At 40.7% G+C, this 17611-nt stretch overlaps 1 protein-coding gene across 3 annotated transcripts in view; it reads left to right on the top strand.

Annotated features, from left to right (window-relative positions):
* Nucleotides 1-17611, top strand: part of CDAN1 (codanin 1) — a 40508-nt gene that overhangs the window by 9430 nt on the left and 13467 nt on the right. For all 3 annotated transcript variants that reach the window (XM_090141031.1, XM_031593566.2, XM_090141032.1), the window contains 20 exons: nt 600-709; nt 1312-1401; nt 2384-2459; nt 3433-3641; nt 4378-4492; nt 5291-5434; nt 6076-6242; nt 6823-6904; nt 7550-7639; nt 8743-8797; nt 9757-9890; nt 10572-10675; nt 12097-12246; nt 12695-12758; nt 13240-13318; nt 14289-14446; nt 14597-14704; nt 15093-15156; nt 16259-16461; nt 17163-17270. In XM_090141031.1, coding sequence (XP_089997157.1) covers nt 600-709; nt 1312-1401; nt 2384-2459; nt 3433-3641; nt 4378-4492; nt 5291-5434; nt 6076-6242; nt 6823-6904; nt 7550-7639; nt 8743-8797; nt 9757-9890; nt 10572-10675; nt 12097-12246; nt 12695-12758; nt 13240-13318; nt 14289-14446; nt 14597-14704; nt 15093-15156; nt 16259-16461; nt 17163-17270 — 2310 coding nt within the window. The remainder of the gene's footprint in view (nt 1-599; nt 710-1311; nt 1402-2383; nt 2460-3432; nt 3642-4377; nt 4493-5290; nt 5435-6075; nt 6243-6822; nt 6905-7549; nt 7640-8742; nt 8798-9756; nt 9891-10571; nt 10676-12096; nt 12247-12694; nt 12759-13239; nt 13319-14288; nt 14447-14596; nt 14705-15092; nt 15157-16258; nt 16462-17162; nt 17271-17611) is intronic.

Raw genomic sequence — 17611 nt, 5'->3', positions numbered from 1 at the left:
TTCCTGATCAGATCATCTGAGTCAGATGCTTGAAGCTTGATGCTAGGAATGCATTTATTTTCTATTTAGTTTCATGCATCCCATTGCATTTGCTAAAGAAAGTACAGCACACTTCCTGACACTAGAGCACATCAATAACTGATCAGTTTAACTAAAGTTATAGGTAAGGTTTTTTGTTACTTGAAGGCATAGACTTTTAAAATAGGAGACAGAATGCAGAAATTGTACAGAGGCTTCTGTCCTTCTGCACTCTCAGAAGCCTTGTGTTGAAGATACGCTTTGGCGGTTTGCAGGTCATTCTTTCCACACTGTATGAATACTAATTGCAATCTGTTGATTGCAGTAAAAAAAAGTTGCTTTCCTATAGAGATAAGAAGCTTGCATTCATAATGAGTGATTCTGCCTGTGGTGTAATGTAGATTTTTGCAGGCGTTGGTGTTTACCAGCAGTTAGCAACTGGGAAATGACTAGAGTCCGAACAACTCAATTAGCGATTCCTGTTTTCACTATCACCTCTCTCCACTCTTATTCTGGGTGTCAGGATTGTTGGATAAATTACACTTGCGTTTGCCTAATTGTTGCTTTTATGTTTTCAACAGGTGTCTCTGCTGCTGCCATGCTCTGTGCAATCTGTTTCTTTCCAGCCAGAAACTGACAATCGTTCTAACTTTCCCAGTGACAGAGCATTTCACATATTTAAGAAACAAAGGTAAGATTCTTTTACTGTTACTGTATGGCTCACAAGATATTATCTGCCCATAGTTGTGAACAAAAGATGTCAAGAATGTCCCCTTTATGCTACATACTGTAGATTTTCACTCTAATTAGGAAAAGGAAAGCCTTTGTCCATCTTGACTGCAGGAGCTAAATGTTTAATGTCTTTAGAGAAGAATAGCCTAATTCTTCAGGAGTTTTTGAGGCTTCTGGTAAATGCCAGTACATTGTGGCACCGTATATATAGATTGCTTCTGAATATATATCTGGTATGCTTTGTATTCTTCCTGCCACCTCCCTCCATGCTTGCAGCAACAGTGAGGGGAGAATGGCGAGTTGTCTTGGTCCTTTTTTTCTCCTCATAGGTATTATTTTGTGTGGCTTATTTTTTCCCACTTCTCAGTCTTCAGTATGTCTGATAAATGGGTGCTTTGGTCATTCTGTCTGAGTTTGGGCAGAAGTATCAAAATGGGTAGATGCTTGAATTACTTAATTTAAGGTAGAGTCTCACTGGGTAGTTTAGAAGCAATTGAATGCTCAGTTGTTGCTACTTCAAATTTAGAAGAGTAGGAATTCCTTAAATATCTTGGTTCACAGGGATATCTTTTATGAACTGCTGCGTGAATGGGAGGATAACCATGAAAAACCTGGTTGGGACTTTGAAAGAGTTCTGGGCAGCAAGATCAGGTAGGAGTCTTCTGTAACCCCATCTAGAACTGAAATTTAGCTTTAGTGTAGCTAAATTACTGCCGCAATACCAGACTCAGCTCCTAATTTCTGTGTTCTTCCTAATGGTCTGAGCTGTAATGGGCTGTGCATCTTGGCAGGGAGCATCTGTGCAAAGTTGCTTCTATATTCCATATAAAATTTTCAACTATCCCCTTAAAGAAACAAGGTATAAGTGGTGGTGGCCTAATGTGATGAGTCTTGGTGTAACTCTTACCCTGTTCCCAGTCACAGAAAGAGTTACACTCACAGCCAGTACGTTGTGGTCTGAATGCATTTTTGTGCATAGTTCTTGTTTCTAGTGCCCCACTCCTTTTAAGCATGTATGTGTTATATGTACAGAAACTTTTCTCTCTTGTAAATGTTTCAGCAGGTTCTGGTGTCTTGGCTCTGAAAACAAGACTAGTTTGTCTCTTCATATGGAAAGCAAATGGTTTTATTTATTTACTGTGTATATATAAAGAAACCATTGTGTTTTTGAAAGCAGTTGCCTTGTGGGTTTCTGTGTTAATCTTAACCACCAGCCTACTGAAGTTATATGGAGCAAAACAAGGCTGAGGTTTAAACGAGGAATGTTCATTCCCTTTGGGCATCAGAACTACTGCTGTTTTCTTATTTGCATCTATGTGAGCTCTCAGCTCACTGCACAGGAAGAAATGGGAGATGAATGTATACTTTTTCTTCCTAAATAAAGGTATTATTGCAGGAAAAGAAGAGAGTCTTTTTGTCTCTAAAGCTGTTTGCTCTGCAGACACTAAGGAGGAATCCAGGGAGAATTTTTGTTTCCGTGATCAGCAAAGAGGCTCCTTTTTTCAGTGGCCTTTGAAAACTGAAGATCGCTTTCTTAAAAGCTGTTAGTTTGATTTTGGTGTAATTTGAAGTTAAAATACTGTTTTTGTACCATGAAGATCTAGTCAGCATTTTGTGAGGTTTTCCTTCACAGGGCCATGATGGCTCACCTGTCTGCAACCTGCAACCACAGCCATTTTGCCAGGCTCTTTCAGAAGCAGCTCACCCAGGTAAGTTCCTCAGTTCTTTTTTTTTTTTTTTCATGAAGATATGTGTCAGAAGTGATTTGATCCTTCCTCAGCCTGAGAAAACAAGCTGTCTTGCAAATTTGAGAGTTTTCTTTTGAAACTTTTTGTTTTTTGCGAGAACCCACTCTTCAGGAAGAGAATTTCCTGCATTTTCTGGAAATACAAATCAGTGATGAGTTACTGATCCTTATCCAATTGTAAGGCACAGTGAGCATGTCATGAGTTGTAAGAACTTATTCTTCATGTTATTTACCCTTGACATTCTAGTTTTAGAACAATTTATTTTTAGAAATAATTCATTTTGATGTGTATGAAATGAAGAGGTTCCCAGTTCCATTCCTTTGCAACATTATTATGCTATCTCTAGAGAGTCTCACATTCTTCTGTGTAGCAGCCAAATGGGCTCTTTTTGGTATAGTATTGCTGTTGTATTTGCAGGAGTTTTTTTTTGACCAGTAGCTGAAGGAATGAAAAAAGAAAGGATGCTCCTGACTAGAGTATTTATTCTTGTTGTATTCTCTCTCTAAGTGGCTGGCTTATTGGTAGGTTCTTTTTGGATAGCAGAGTAGGCACAAAAAAACCCCACTCACATTACATGAAAGATGTGAACTATTGAATTCCTCATGTCCAATCTGAGTTTGCATCAGTGATCTGTCAGCTGAAGACTGTGCAAGTGATGGAGGTTCCTCCACATGCAGATGTTGGCTGCTAGATGTGCCTGAGTTAGCTGTGTGTTTTCCATCTCTCAGAATCTCTAGGCTATTTATGGCCAAGGTGGGTAGTGTGTCTTGACATGAGGTAAAGAGATTTTTCTGTGTGCACTGGCTGAAAAGACCATGCTTGAATTCCTCCTAAAACAAAATCTCATGGAAAATGAGGAATGCACAGGGGAAGAGGTAAAATGAAACGATGTTTGATGAGTTTTCTGCTTTCTTGTTTTTTCTCTCTTATAAAGATGTGTAAAGATCCTATTGGTGGTGGTGCGAGCTGGGGAGACGCCCCAGACCAGGATGTCCTTAATATGCTGGGTCCTGATAATCTGAGCCGTCTGAAGAGGTTGCAGGAAAGATTTGTTGTTCCTCAGAGCATCAGGGGACCTTGCCCACCCCCTTCATTCCCAGGGTGCCAGCAGTTCTTCAGGGACTTCATCCTCAGCGCAGGAAGGTCAGCTGGTTACTATTTCCACGGCAAAGCATGGGGTGTGTGGGGAAAATTGTGTTGCTGTTGCAGCAGGGGTGTTCAGAGGCCTTTTGGCATAGTGTAACCTAGGTTAAGTAGAGCATATCAGGATATTCTACAGCTGTGTATCACCACACTTAATGTCCTTGGCCAGTGAGCACATTAACAGACAGGTTCTGTTTGAGGCATGGAGTGCATTTCTGCACTATTTTAGGCTGGATGGTAATCACTGAACCATAACATCTTGTCACAGGCTACCTGCATTTCCCAGTGCTGAGAAGTGCAGACATGTATAGCAAAGGCACCAGCCTGTCCAAACATTTCTTGTGCAGTAGTGTGTGGAGCAAAGGACTTAGAGGATGGAAGCCAGTTTCTTGGTTTTCTTGAATAAGTTTTTCCCAGTCCAGAGCATAGATGAGTTGCCATATATGGCAGAGTTGAATGTAAGTTCATTTACTTCTTTACTTCCTGCGTAGACAGATCCATATTATTATCCTTTTGCTGGGACTTACTAAACAATATCTGCTTTGAAGAGCTTAAGAGTGGAAAAGGCAGTCAGCCAGCGCTAATTTTATCACTTGGTTCATTTTCTATCCATTGCTTTGTTTGTAATTTAATGCTTGATATAACTGGGAGATCGGCTTTAAATTTTGTGGTGTGTTAGTTGAGATTGTACTGCTATTTGCAGCCCAATCTGACTCATCATCATCTTTTGCTGAAGTTACCAGTTCAATCAGCACCTGGTGGATAGCCTGTGCTTGAAGATACTTGAGCTAGATGGCCTTACTCTGGTGGAGCATGAGCACAGTGATGGGGAAACAGATATGGATGAACAGGTAAGGCTGTATTCTGCACATGCATCTGGCTGGAGTTTTCCTGAACTGAACCTATACTGAAACTGTTAAGGTTTCACGTTGTTTTAAGTTTCTACCAGTGAATTTACGGGACAAGGGTTTCTTTCTTTTGTTATGTCATAACTCTGTAATTTGTACAGTGTCCAAGCCCTGCACATTTACTTATGTGCTTCAGAATGTCTCATAGAACTGTCTTAAGAGATGAGATGTGCTAGTTTGAAAAGTAATCTCCTGTGGCGGAGCCTCTTTTTATATTGTTAGCACCTTGTGTTAGATCTATTTCATTATTGAGACAACTGAGTTTGGTTGTTGCATTCAGTTCCCATAGCTCCTTTATTGTTGCTGTTCCATGCAGAAAGCCTCAATGAATTTGTGGTCAAGCCTGTTCAGGTGTCCCTTTACTTACCTATACTTATCACAAGTATCATAGCTTTTAGACTTTTAGCAAAGTAGCAGCCAAAGATACATGAAATCTTGCAGAAGAGTAGTGGTGCAAAAGAGGCAACAAAGGGTCAGTTCTCATTGTCTCCAAAGTTGTTAATATGAATATATGACTGAGCAGCTTGTTCTAGAAACCTCTCAATATCTTCTCATGGTAAGTGACGCAGTAGAGGCAGAACCAATTTAAAATGTGTGACAAATATGCATTTTGGAAACATTTATGGAAAGCATTGATGAAGCTATGTGGCCCTTTTTATATGAAGGGAATAGAAGTTTATTGTGGGTAGTGGCTTTGCCAGCTCAGGGTAATATTGCCCAGCTTGTTTTTATTCATTGCAGGATGAAAAGAAGCGTTTCACTGTGGTACTGTTAAGCTTGAGACTCCTTGCCAAGTTCCTGGGCTTTCTTGTATTCTTGCCATATCGCACTGTGGAACAACCAACTAGAGACCTGCAAGACACTGCAGTAGCATTGAGGAACCAAGTAAGAAACCAAGCACTTCAATCCAATGTGGATATTGCTTGATAGACAGACTTCCTAATCCAGTAAGGGTATTATGAATAGTTATGCCTGTTCAAAGCAAGGGAGTGATTGCTGTGAAGGTGTTACGCTATTCTGTGCTCCATCACACGTTCTGATGCTGGAAACAGAAGAAAAATTTATGTAACAGAAAAAGGGAGCAATGCACTGATGGTGAGGTACGAGGTGCTGTGTTATTTTTGCTAATCTGGGGCTGATAGATTCTGAGGAGTCTAGGTAAAACTTGCCTTTATAGTGTAAAATCCAGCTACCAGGAATGATTTGGTAGTTTTTCACTCACCTCCTAGCAGTGTAATGAATGCAAGAAAGCAGGGGTTAAACCTTGACTCCACCTGTACCCAGTCATGCTTTTAGTGTTACAGCCTTGTATTTGAAAGTCCCAGCGGGACCTGTTTTTGCTGTCATAGCATAGCATAGACAAACCTCTTCTGGTGTGCAGAGAAATGTTTTCATTAGCCAAAAAAGTCACCTTTTATTTGTACAGAGGAAATCTTAGAAAGAATAGTAATGATATAGAAAAATATTTTTCTTTAATTATCAAAGATAAAGCAGCGGCTTGAAGTTAACTTTTTTTGTTCATTAAGACTTTGCCTGTACTGGACATACTGAAGCTTCTGAGACGATCCATTCGGAATCAGCGTTCTGTCCTCACTATTCCTTGGATCGTGGAGTTTCTTTCCCTTGTGGATCATATTGCTCCTTTCCTTGATTACTATAGGAAGGTATTTTGTCTGTTGCTGCAGGTATACAGGTAAGAGCCTGGGAAAATATATCAGTTTAGAAAGCTGTTCTGTGCATGGTTTTGTTTGAGAATACATGCTGGTGCTAATTTGAATTTCTTATAAAGGTACTTTTTTGTGTGCAAATCATGAGCATTCATATCTTAGCACTACTAAGGGAGGATATCTTAAACAAAGAGATAGAGGTGCAATAAGTTCATGTTCATTGAGTAAACAGCATTCTTTAAATTTTAACTCACCCATTCTACATCTGTAGCTGCAAATTTTAAACCTGGAATTTAAGCCTCAGACCTGCAGGGTGAGCAGTGCCTAATTAATAGTTTTCTTTGTGTTGTACATGAGGAAAATTTGAAACACATTCTAGAGAGTTGCTTAACACTGGTTTCTCCAGTGTTAAAACAGCACGTTATTCAAATGTGTATGTGCAAAAGAGTAGAATTTGCCCTGCGTTCTGTAGGCAAACAAGTGTGGAATGTGTACATGATTACAAATAGTATGATCAGAAACTGAGTGGTTTGGAATGTTTTTCCTGAAAGTAAATTGCAGTAATGAAATCTAATGCTGCCTCTTGTTGCTTTTTATGCATGGCAGGCTAATGGTCCTTTCTGAAGACAAAGAGATGAGTTTCCTGAACAAACTGCTGATCCTTGCAGTTCTGGGTTGGCTTTTTCAGGTAGTCAATTACGTGCACACAGTTTTTCCCCAAAGAAAAGGCAGACCACAGGACCCAATAAATACTCAATACTGAAATGAATTAAAACACTTGAAATTACTAGGTTCTTTTTGTGCTACTTTGGGGTTCAAACAATCCTCTGTATTCTAATAGAGAGCTGTTGTCCTGTAGTCAAACTGTGTGAAGTAACTTTTTTTCCCAATATGAATTCTAATTGCTGCTGAAGCACACTTGTCCTTAAATCCACATCCTTGTAAGAACATTGGCAAATTCGTGTTAGAACTTGGAGCACAAAGGAGGGGTGCTGACTGGCATCCTCGAATGAATGGGGATGTTTTGTTGGATCAAAGGATGGTATGTGATAAACTTTTAAAATTCTTTTGTGTCTTCAGATGGAAGTAAGGTGATTTGGTAGCAGAAATTTGCAGGCAAGGTTAAAGATACCATAGGGGAGGGTAAGGAAGGTGGCATGCATAATAGTGATTAAATTAAATCTTTAATTTTATGGGGAAAAGTCTCCTTATGGCAGAGAGGATCCTTGTTATCTTTTTTTTTTTTTTAATGGTTAAAAAACTACTGTCTTCTTTCAGAAATGGTATAAGTTGACTGCTATTTTGGCTGTTCTGACTGGGGTTTCTGTTTCAGGTTCCATCAGTCCCTGAAGAATTGTTTTTTGCCATGGATGTCAGGCAGGAGGGATTGGTGATGGATACTGTGACATCTGCTCAGGCTTTGGTGAGTTAGTGCAGTAGCAGGCCCTCTGAATCTGTGGATGAGGGTGGACCTACTATGGCCTCAGGAGTTTAAGATTTTGTCAGGATCTTGGCTTCCGTGCAGCTGTATTGAGTGAGACTATCTAGACCAGTGTCATTCTCTGGTTTGTCCAAGTTGCTAGTCTGCATTGCATTCTGGATTGTCAAATGTATGTGTTCAGAACACAGGGTTTTGTCAGGCAATGGGCATCTCAGCTGTGATAATGGCTCACAGAATAGATGCCAAGTTATGTGGGAGGATCATATACTGTTCTCTGATTATCTCAGTACAAGGTGAGCTGATTAAATTGCAGCTCTTCCTTCAGGTAATTAATAGTAATTGTGAACTCAACGAAAATAGTACAATAGGTCTGTCAAAGCAAGATTACTATTTTTGGTGTCACCTGTTGACCAGCTGCATGATAAAGGGTGAGTAAACTAAAAATAATTTGAGCAAGCAAAGAGGCATGTGTGATGTTTTAGGTAACTCCCAGACATGCAGGAGAATAGATGGTATTCTGTGAAAAATCAGCAATATGTTTTTGAAAACATATGTAAGCCTTGTCCAAATTAGAAACCTCTGTTTTGCATCATCTCTTTAGTGGCAGAGATGAGATGAAGAGGTAACTGAATATTTTGCAAATGAGTACACTACATGGCTCCCTATGCCCATGGAATCAGAATTGCTTTTCCTCCAGTGCCTTTGCCTGTAACTGTCATACTGGGGGGGTGTTATCCATAATGGAGTGTTCTAGCAAGTCTGGGTGAAAACACCTGTGGAGACTTAATGTGCAGCAGGTGTTCCTCGTTTATTCTCCTCTATGGTTAGGCTCCTGTTTTACAAATAGCAGCTGTGGCAACAGTCCTGGTTTTCTAACAATCAAAATTCAGTTGGGCTTTGACAGTGATCAGAAGAAAAGGTTGAGATACACTTGGACTGCAAAGTCCATAATTTGACAGTGAATGTGGAGTCTAGTTGTTTCTGTTGTTTTCACAGAATGGCAGTTTTGAAACCTGCACGTGACCACGTGTATAAGATTTCTTTCTTGCTGTGTTGCTTCAGCTTTTCTTTTCTTCTCTCACCAGGACTCTGTGCCCTTGGTGGATCAGCAGTTACTTTATACCTGCTGCCCCTATCTTGGTCAGTACTTTTTTTTTTTTTTTTGTCCTCTTTCTTTAGTCCTGTGAGTCCTTGGATTGTCTTTTTACCTCTCCTCACAGCTTTGGGTCTCAGCTGTGTGTAAGTGAACCTTGATTAAAAATCTGTATTGGAAACACCTGCAACTGAGCATAGTTATTTGATGACTATAGGGGAGGGAGGCTATACAGTTAGGGCAGTTGTACAGAGCTTGAAAGCAGAGGAAAAGGAGAGCTCGTCCTTTACAAACTGAAAAGAAACACAGTAATGAGTAAGTATACAACTTTTGCATCCTAGGTATAGGCATTTGTACTGTGAGAAGTATCTTGAACTGTGGGCGTGTTTCTGTTATTAGGCAGGGGGGAAGAATCCTTTTAAGCCCTGCTGGTTTATCGGGTTGTTGTCTCAGACATCTTTTTCTTGAAATGATTGATGAAGCCTTTATGTGTAGAGAACAGAATGCCAGATGGTGGGATGGTTCTCTGCTTATTGGGTCTTGGCTGCTAGAAAAACTGTGCGATAACCCTGGTGTTCCTGCATCGTGAAAGCTAGAGGTTGAAGAGCTCTTTGAGCTTTTCCCCTGTGGTTTTCTTCTGATTCTGTTGAATTTTTTTTTGTACTCTTTCTTGTCTTGTTGTCCTTGTAGATTTTGTTATGGTTTATGCTTACTGTGCTAAAAAGGGTTTCATAGAAGTGGCTTCTTCTGATCCTTCTGAACAAGTCTGTACATGCCAGGGAACTTTCTGGGATCCTGTTTTAGCTTTAGAGCCTGCTTTATTCTGCCCTGCTAGTTAGATAGGTGGAATGCTTCTGTTTCTGCTCTTCTGAAACTTCAGCTTTCACAGAAGCTGGAAGAATTTGCTCTGGAAACAGGACTGACAGTGTGAATTTCTCTCTCTGAGTTTTTGGTTTGTTCCTTTGCTTATGGGATGATGACCACTTTTGCATGTCTCTCTGTACAGGAGAGCTGCGGAAACTACTTGCCTCTTTTGTGGCTGGTAGTGGAGTAAAAAATGGTGGCTTTATAAGGAAAATCACTCCAACAGCTGCAGAGTCCTTGGCACCAAAGACTTCCATTACACAACGGAAACTGCAGGTAATTTGGAAGTCACAAGTGAAAGCAGAGTAGGAGGAATTCCCTGCATGGTAATAGGATACACAGCGGTATCCCAATGGTAGGGAAAGAAAAGTATGGACCTAGATAGCAAGGGATGTTGTTTTTGAGAGTCAGGTATCTTTAGTCTTTGTTATTCTGGTTAAATCACATGGCTGGGAAACCATGTGGATGTTGAAATCTAGAGAAGTTTAGTAAGCATTCTTAGAACAACTCTCTCTTCTTTAGCATAAAATGTCAGCACATCTTTCATCAACTGCTTTTAGTTAGGTTGTAGCCATGCTTTCTGTAGAGTGTAGGAGCATGCAGAATTAATTACCAGGCATTTAGGAGAGGATTCTTTGTTTCCAAAAACAAGCCCTTTGCAGTGACTTACCATTAGCAGCTGCTGTCAGAGCTTTCCCATTCTTCTCTTTACTGATCATTTGCTTTTGTAGCTTCATAAACACTGATCATGAACTTTGAGTTAAGTGCTTAGGAGGAAATGAGGAATGGATAGTTTACAGAGGCACCAGATATTGCTGGAGCAGAATACTCAAGTGTAGGCAAATTACATGCTTTGTAGCACAATTATGCATGGCAGTTCTGTCTGCTCCTGTGATGAGGAGAGGAGGAATGTGGGTGGAGTGCTCTAATCAATTGTAGTGCTTTTCTTTTGAACAGGTAGAGCTGGAACAGGCCTTCTTCCACAACCAGCCTCCCTCTCTGCGGAGAACAGTTGAGTTTGTGGCAGAGAGAGTGGGATCAAACTGTGTTAAGCACATCAAGTAAGTGCTGGTAATCTGTTCTGCGATATAAGAAGTAACATAGTACTAATGAGGCAAAGAGATGATCCTTTAAAGTTGTGTGTGCAGAGGAGAAGGAATGGGGGAAAGAAAACTTCTCTCAGAGCGTGCCATACAGCTGAACACCAAGGCTGTATTGGGTTATGATGTTATGTCCAGTGACATCAGATTTCCTTCACGGAGGAGGGGGAAGGGGATTTGTGATGGGGTGTAAAGAGGAGGATTGCATGACATTCCAAGTGGAGCATGGAGTAGCATTTTGAGATTTAATATCTGTTTCATAGTATTCTTGCTAATTATAGAAACACGTAGGTTGGAAGGAACTGGAAGTTGGGTGTCATCTTGTCCAAATTCACACTCAAAGCAGGGCCACTTACAGTGTTAGGACAGGTTGCTTGTCCAATTGAGGTGTGAAAGCCTCCAGGGCGGAGATTCTGTAGCCTCTTTGCATTTTGTTTTTTTTTGCATGATTTTACCAGTATTTGTGAAAAATGTTTTCTTATTTTGTATCAGAATTTCCCTTGTTGCAACTTGTGTATCTTGTCTTTAATACTTTTGCTGTACGTTTCCTGGAAGCCTCATTCTGTGTTCTCTATGACCCTTTCCTCCCATTTCACCTTCTCTAAGCTAAATGAGTCAGGCTCCCCCAGTCTTTTCTTGTAGGTCGTGTGCTCCAGCATCCCAGCTGTGTTAGTGCAGCATTACAGAGGTGAGGGGAACAGTAGCTTCCTCTTGACTTGTTTGACTGCACTCTTGGTAACCTGAGGCCAGTGTGGTACAGCCTGTCTGCTGGGAACGCTAGATCCTTTTCTGGAGCGTTGTCCCTAACTGATAGACCTTGGACCTTACACGTAGTACAGAATCACTACCCCACTGTCAAACTACTACTTCACCTTGTTGGGGTCCTTCTGAGAGGCAGCCCTGGCTCTTCATAAACTTGCTGACCATTTACTCTATCCACTTGTCCAACTTAAAGACATTAAGCAGTATCAATCTGTGAGGAGCACTGGTTGTACTGTGCTGCTGGTGACATCTCTGCATTTCTCACCACAACTCACTGAGATTGTAAAAGTATTGATGCAGGAAAGTTAGCTTGTAACCATTCATTTCTGTTAAAACTCGAACTTTTGACTCTGGAGTGCTAATACTATTCTGATATCTCTACTTGTTACTTTTTTCCTTACCTTCTTGGTATTAAAAAAAAATAAAACCAACCAAACAAAAACAAACAAAAAAAACCAACAAAGAGATGGTGTGATTAATACTGTTTTATTAGAGTAGCTAGTTGCATTTCTGCCTGAGAGAAGTATCCTGAAATGAGGGAAATAGCTGATTACAGTTAGCATGCATTGTTCCTTTTATTGATTTCAGTATGTCTGAATTTTTATATTATGTTTTCACAGGGCAACGCTGGTAGCAGAGCTGGTTCAAAGGGCTGAAGTCATGTTGCAGGATAAAGTGAAGGAGGAGGATGCTAATCATGATAAGCTGCTTGAAGAGGTGTGCGCTCATCTGTATGATGAAGGAGCCCAGGCACTTATCAAAGGCAGAGAGTAAGGAGGAGAAGTTATTTAAACCCATGCCTTCCCTTCTCTTCTTATTGTGAAATCTGTAATTCTAATCTGGCTCGGCCTGTCTTGCTCAGGTTCTGGTAATTATAGACCCTGACCTCTGCTCTTCTTAGGCTGACTGTCTGCTGTGCTCCAGCCAGTTAATGCCATATTTGTAGGAAGGAATAAAGGTGCTGTTTGTCCCTCTGCATCCAGCTCCGAACTGGCTTTTACTGCAGTTGTTGTACTTCCCTTCTTTGGAAAACTTAGTATTGCAGCTTGGGGGCTTGTAATTCTTTCCTTTCTGGTTCTGTTGGCTTGGCTTATTTCTCTGCAGTTTTCCAGCTAATTTTGCCCCTGAAGGAGGGCATGTGAAAATTCCTGCAGTAATGAACATCTGACTGTTGTCCAAGAACTTTCTGTAATACAGAGACATGTTATTTTCTTGCAGATTTTGCAAAAAGAAAGGTCCTGAGGCGGTAAGGGTCTTATTGCCAGAAGAAACATCTGCAGCAGTACGTATTTTCACAAAGACTCCTTATAGGCCTTGTCTCTGAGTCTGTATTATCTTTTTTTTCCTTGCTGCCTCGCTTACCCCTTAATAGCTTAGGACAGTGGAATTTACTGATGTGCTGATGTAGAACCTGATAGCTAAAGAGAGTCACCTCTGTCAGGCTGTGCCTGGATATCACACCAAAGTGATACTCTAGCCAATAGCTAACTGCTGTGATTAGAGTGGTAGGTAAATTACATATATCTTGCAAGGATAGAACTTCTGATTTTAAAATCAACTTCACGAATAATTGATAATTTTTGTATGGGGTCAGTGGGGTTTGTTCTGTTGTTCAGAGTTAATGGTTTGTCTAGAAATGGTGATGTTCTATTTAAATGTTGCTTGTCCATATTAAGCTGTATCTCTCTGGAGTTTTTTTTTTTATTTTTCACTGACTGTTAGTGTTGTGGTAGTAAGCCTCCTATCACCTCCTCCCTGCGAAGGTTTTGAGTAGTGCAGAAGACATTGCAGTGGAGCTGGCTACTGAGAAGGCCTGTGGCTGGCTTTCTGCTAACATTGCAGGTGAGCTTCCTCACTCTGAACTTCTAACATGTATGTTATACTCTTTTTCTGAGATCAAGGGGTTGAAGTTTATTCTGGTGCTATGAAGTACTTAGGTGTAAAAGCGGAGGCAGGCAGGAAGTGTGCTCTCTTTTCCTTTAGTGGGAAGCATGCAGTTGCTCTGTCTCTCCTTTAGTAATAAAGGGAGTGATTTCTAGTTCCACAAATCTTCTTCAGAGACTTCTCAGTCTTGGCCCTTGTGAGTGATTTGTAGTTATGGAAGCTGTTAGGATGGTAAGAATGAATGCTTCTGAAAATGTCATTCAGGCTGAGTTTGTCATAGCATTTCAAATGTAGGATACAGACAGCTGTCAAGCCACCTTATGGTCCGTATGTGTAGAGAACTTCTGTACAACAAACACATCTTCAACTGTGTATGTTTTCAGCATGCTGAAGGCAGCTATAGTCCTTTTAATCTGTAATAGTGCTCTGGCAGCTCTTCAGAGTCTCTCAAAATCTACTTTCAGGAGATGCTGCCAAGAATTTGGGGAAGACTATCCAGCACCATTTGCAGCAGCAGGAGATTAGTGTTTTGGATGCTGGTCAAAATTTATTTTGGTTCAAAACATACATCTTTTGTGGGCACAGTGGTTGAACTGGTATGGTCATGCTGATTCAGCTTTCTTCTTTGGTAATGTTTCCTGGCTCAGCTACTTTGTTATTACAGCTACTGAAACACTTTTGATGGAAAATGAAATGGGTCCCCAGTGGTATCTGGTAGTAGTGAGCAGCTCCTCACTGGCCATTAATATAGTGGGAGCTCAGAGTCAGGAGGGTATGAAAGTGTGAAGTCCTTTCCTCAGTCGCAGCGGCTCTCAGAATGGGAGGCAGATATGGGTAGCATTTGGAAACAGGTTGTTTGCCTCCCTGGAGAGAAAAGTGGAAGTAGATGGATTATATTTCTTTTTTTTTTTCTTTTTTTCCTTTGTAGCATTGATTAAAAGAGAAGTGAAGGCAACATTCAACAGAATGCTGAAAGTCCCAGGACTTCCCTTGCCCAGTGAGGATGCTGTGGAGTTGAGAAGGGACTGCTCTCCGGGCTGTCTGCACCGGGCACCGTTTCCCTCTCAAATAATCAATGAGATTAAGGTACACGCTTCCTGGCTTGCTGTCTTTCCCTTATTCCCTTTTTATTTTTCACCTCTGTTTGAAAAGCACTCCTCTGTCATAGGGCCAAAGATCTGTTCATGGGAAGTGCGGAATATTAGCAGCTCAATCACTGTTGTCTTTTTCATCAAGGATGTGCTCTGCATTGCTGTGGGCCCACGGGACGAAGGGGAAGTGATTGATCCTGGCTGGCTGGAGTGCTTGCTGGGTAGACTGAGTCAGACGCTTCGGTGCAGAAAGGTAAAAGTTAAAAAGCAGCAAAAGTGGTAACAATGAAAACATTGGGCTACTTTTGAGCCATCTTCGTGCCTGTTTGCCTTGTCTCACAGTTGAGTTCAGGCAGAGAACATTAAACTCAATTCAAGTTTGCAAAGTTGAAACAGCTGCATTGCATTTGTTAGTCTCCGGATGTACTTGTTAGTTATAACTTGCCTTTGTGGACTTCTTTGTCCTTCGGGATCTTGTCTTTCAGTCTTTGGTCTCCTGATTGCAGCTCTGTGCTTCCTGCTGTAAACTGCCTGCTATTCTCTGATGCTTTTATCCCCTGATATTTTTATCCCTTGTGAAGTCCTGTTTTGTCCAGTTTGCAGTGTGGGGACAAAGATGGAACTCTTTCTGTGTTTTCCAGTTCATGTGTCCCACATCAGAACAACAGCTGGCCAAGTGCACGGTTGAGTTGGCTTCTTTGCTGGGTAAGTCAGTCATGAAAAGCTGTTTAAGGTTAAAATGTGTTGTTAACGTTCTCTTGAATCCTTGGTTTCAGAGACTTTCCTATTTAGAGCTTGTGATCTTTGGTTGTCTTGGTGCCACTGAGTCTGTTGGCTTTTTTTTTTTTGGTCAAATTTGGATGGTTGTTCTTATTTCCTTACACCTTCTGTAGAGGTTACTAACTGTCCTTCATATCTGGTGTTCTTATTCACATCTTCATTGGTTTTCCTTTATTGAGATCTTTATTTAAATGTGCTATATTTTTCAGTTTTTCTTCTCCTAAAAATGTTGTTCTTTTTTTTTTCCCACCTAAAAGTGAAAGCCTTATTTCCTTCAATAATGTTTTTGTGGCTCTTTTTTTTTTTTTTTAAATTTTTCCCCCTGTTGCTCTAATCTGTTAAGCACAGTGCTTTTCTCAGTGTGAGCTTGCTGTCTGTATGCAGATGTTTTCTTCTTGGGCACCCCGTTTTTAGAAACTTCTTAAGGAGTTTTTACACAGTTCACTTCTCAGTCCATGTCTGAATATATCGAAATGTCATTTTGGGGGATAGCAATGCAAATCTGCCCACTTCCATTGGACTGTACCTAGGAAGACCTGATACTGTTCTCTCTGTGTATGTTTAGCTGCAGTTAAATACTGTAGGACTTTACTTTCACTTGTGTAAACTCTGCCTATAGTCAAAGCTATGTACAACTGTTTAATCTTTCCTAGATTTAAATGGTGTTTTCCTCTGTTACTCATTTCTTTTGGAATAGCGCCTAGTTCCTATTTTATTAAATATGAGGCTGACTGAACGGATACTGAAACGATCACCTTTCAAGATTTGGTACTATATGCCAAAACTTCTTTATCTCAGAGAAATATAAATATATTCCCATATAATGTCTCTTAGTATAATTTCAGAGCACACTTTCGCATGTTTCAGACTCTACTCCCTTATGTTCAGTGGTTTACGCTCAAGAGGTGTTTTTACTTTAGTGATTGCTTAGTTATCAGCTATGCAAAATCTGCTATTGGACTGGGCTGATGGTTGTAGAAAGAAAACATGCAGGTGCAGAAGTTCATCTTCCTTCTGTTTCTTACAGTTTCAGGTCGTGTTCCTCTTAGTCTTGGGATCAAGCCTCCAGAGGAGAGCTCCGAGAGGCTCCGAATGAAGAATAATCCCATATATGACCTTCTGAAACTGCTGCTTTCTGTCTGGAAGGAGGACTTTGGGACACCTGTTCCTGTGCAGCTGATGTTCAGCAGGAAGAACATTGGCTATCTTGCAGAAGTGAAGCAGCAAGAGGTAGGGTTTTATTCATCTCTGAGGAGCTGCAAGTTACCTGCTCTAGTCTGACACACACGTATAGAAGTTATCTCACTTGCAGTGTGAACTGATTGCTCGTGGGAGCAAGGCTGGCAGCATCAGGCTTCATTCACAGGGGTAGAGAAAAAGAGGGCTGCACAGTTGTCAGTCTCCAGTATTTGCCTTGGGGACTGTTGGGAAGGCACAGCTTAATTTGGGAGCAAGTGATGAAATGGCCACTTGGATCTAAGTGATTATTAGGACTGAACACACATGACTGTGCGATTGGTCACCTCTGTGTCTTCTTTCACCTTTCATTTTTGTATACACGTGGTGTTACCTTACAAGATCCCCAATTAGCAAGCTGAAAATTGCCTTGCCTAGTTGCAGGCTGAGACCAGCTTGATTGGGAAGGATATGAATGTTTTTCAAGCTGTTTAGAACGCACAGGAATTAAATACTCAATGTGTTTTGGAACTGAGAACTAGAGATTTGTAGTTTAGTTTTGAAAATGTTATGGTAGAATACAATGTATGAACTAAAGAAATTTTGCTTATTCATTTTGGATGTTGCTCTTTGTTTTATCCTTTTGCTCGTTTTCTCCATGTTCTGATCCAGGAAGGCAACTCATGAACTGTATTGAGATAAGAAAGCAAACACATTTTTGAGATGTTGATATCTTCTTTTTTTTTTCTCTGCAGTGGGATTTGTTCCATTTCATCCTTCATGGTCTTGTAGAATGTGATCTAATGAGAACCAGTGAAATAGAGAGTTGCTTGCGTAGCCTTGAAGAGCTCCCTTGGCCCTCAGTAAGTAATTAAGTGTTTGTGTGAGTAAGAAGCAAAGCAAAAAGTAAAGCTACAGAGTGGTAAATCCTTGTAGTTCAATTTCCTGTAGAGGCAGTTGTTAACAGTGTCCTGTCTGAATTTCCTGCTTAATACAGCGAGGGGATTGTTTAACAATAACTTGTTACTGTAACTAGTGCTTTGGTTGAAATCTGCACCTGACTGAATCCAGAATATACCATGCAGTGGAATCATTGCTGAGAAAGCTGTAACCCAAGTTGGAGATCAGCTCAGTTACCATCTTTTACTTCATCCTGTATACATTTGCAGCACCCTGGCTGAGAGTGACCTATGGGAAGGGGCCT

Source organism: Phasianus colchicus, chromosome 5, assembly GCF_987193195.1.
Source record: "Phasianus colchicus chromosome 5, bPhaCol1.hap1.1, whole genome shotgun sequence".
In the NCBI taxonomy this organism is placed as follows: domain Eukaryota; kingdom Metazoa; phylum Chordata; class Aves; order Galliformes; family Phasianidae; genus Phasianus; species Phasianus colchicus.
The sequence above is the reverse complement of the archived record's forward strand: the minus strand, read 5'-3'. Positions and strand labels throughout refer to the sequence as shown.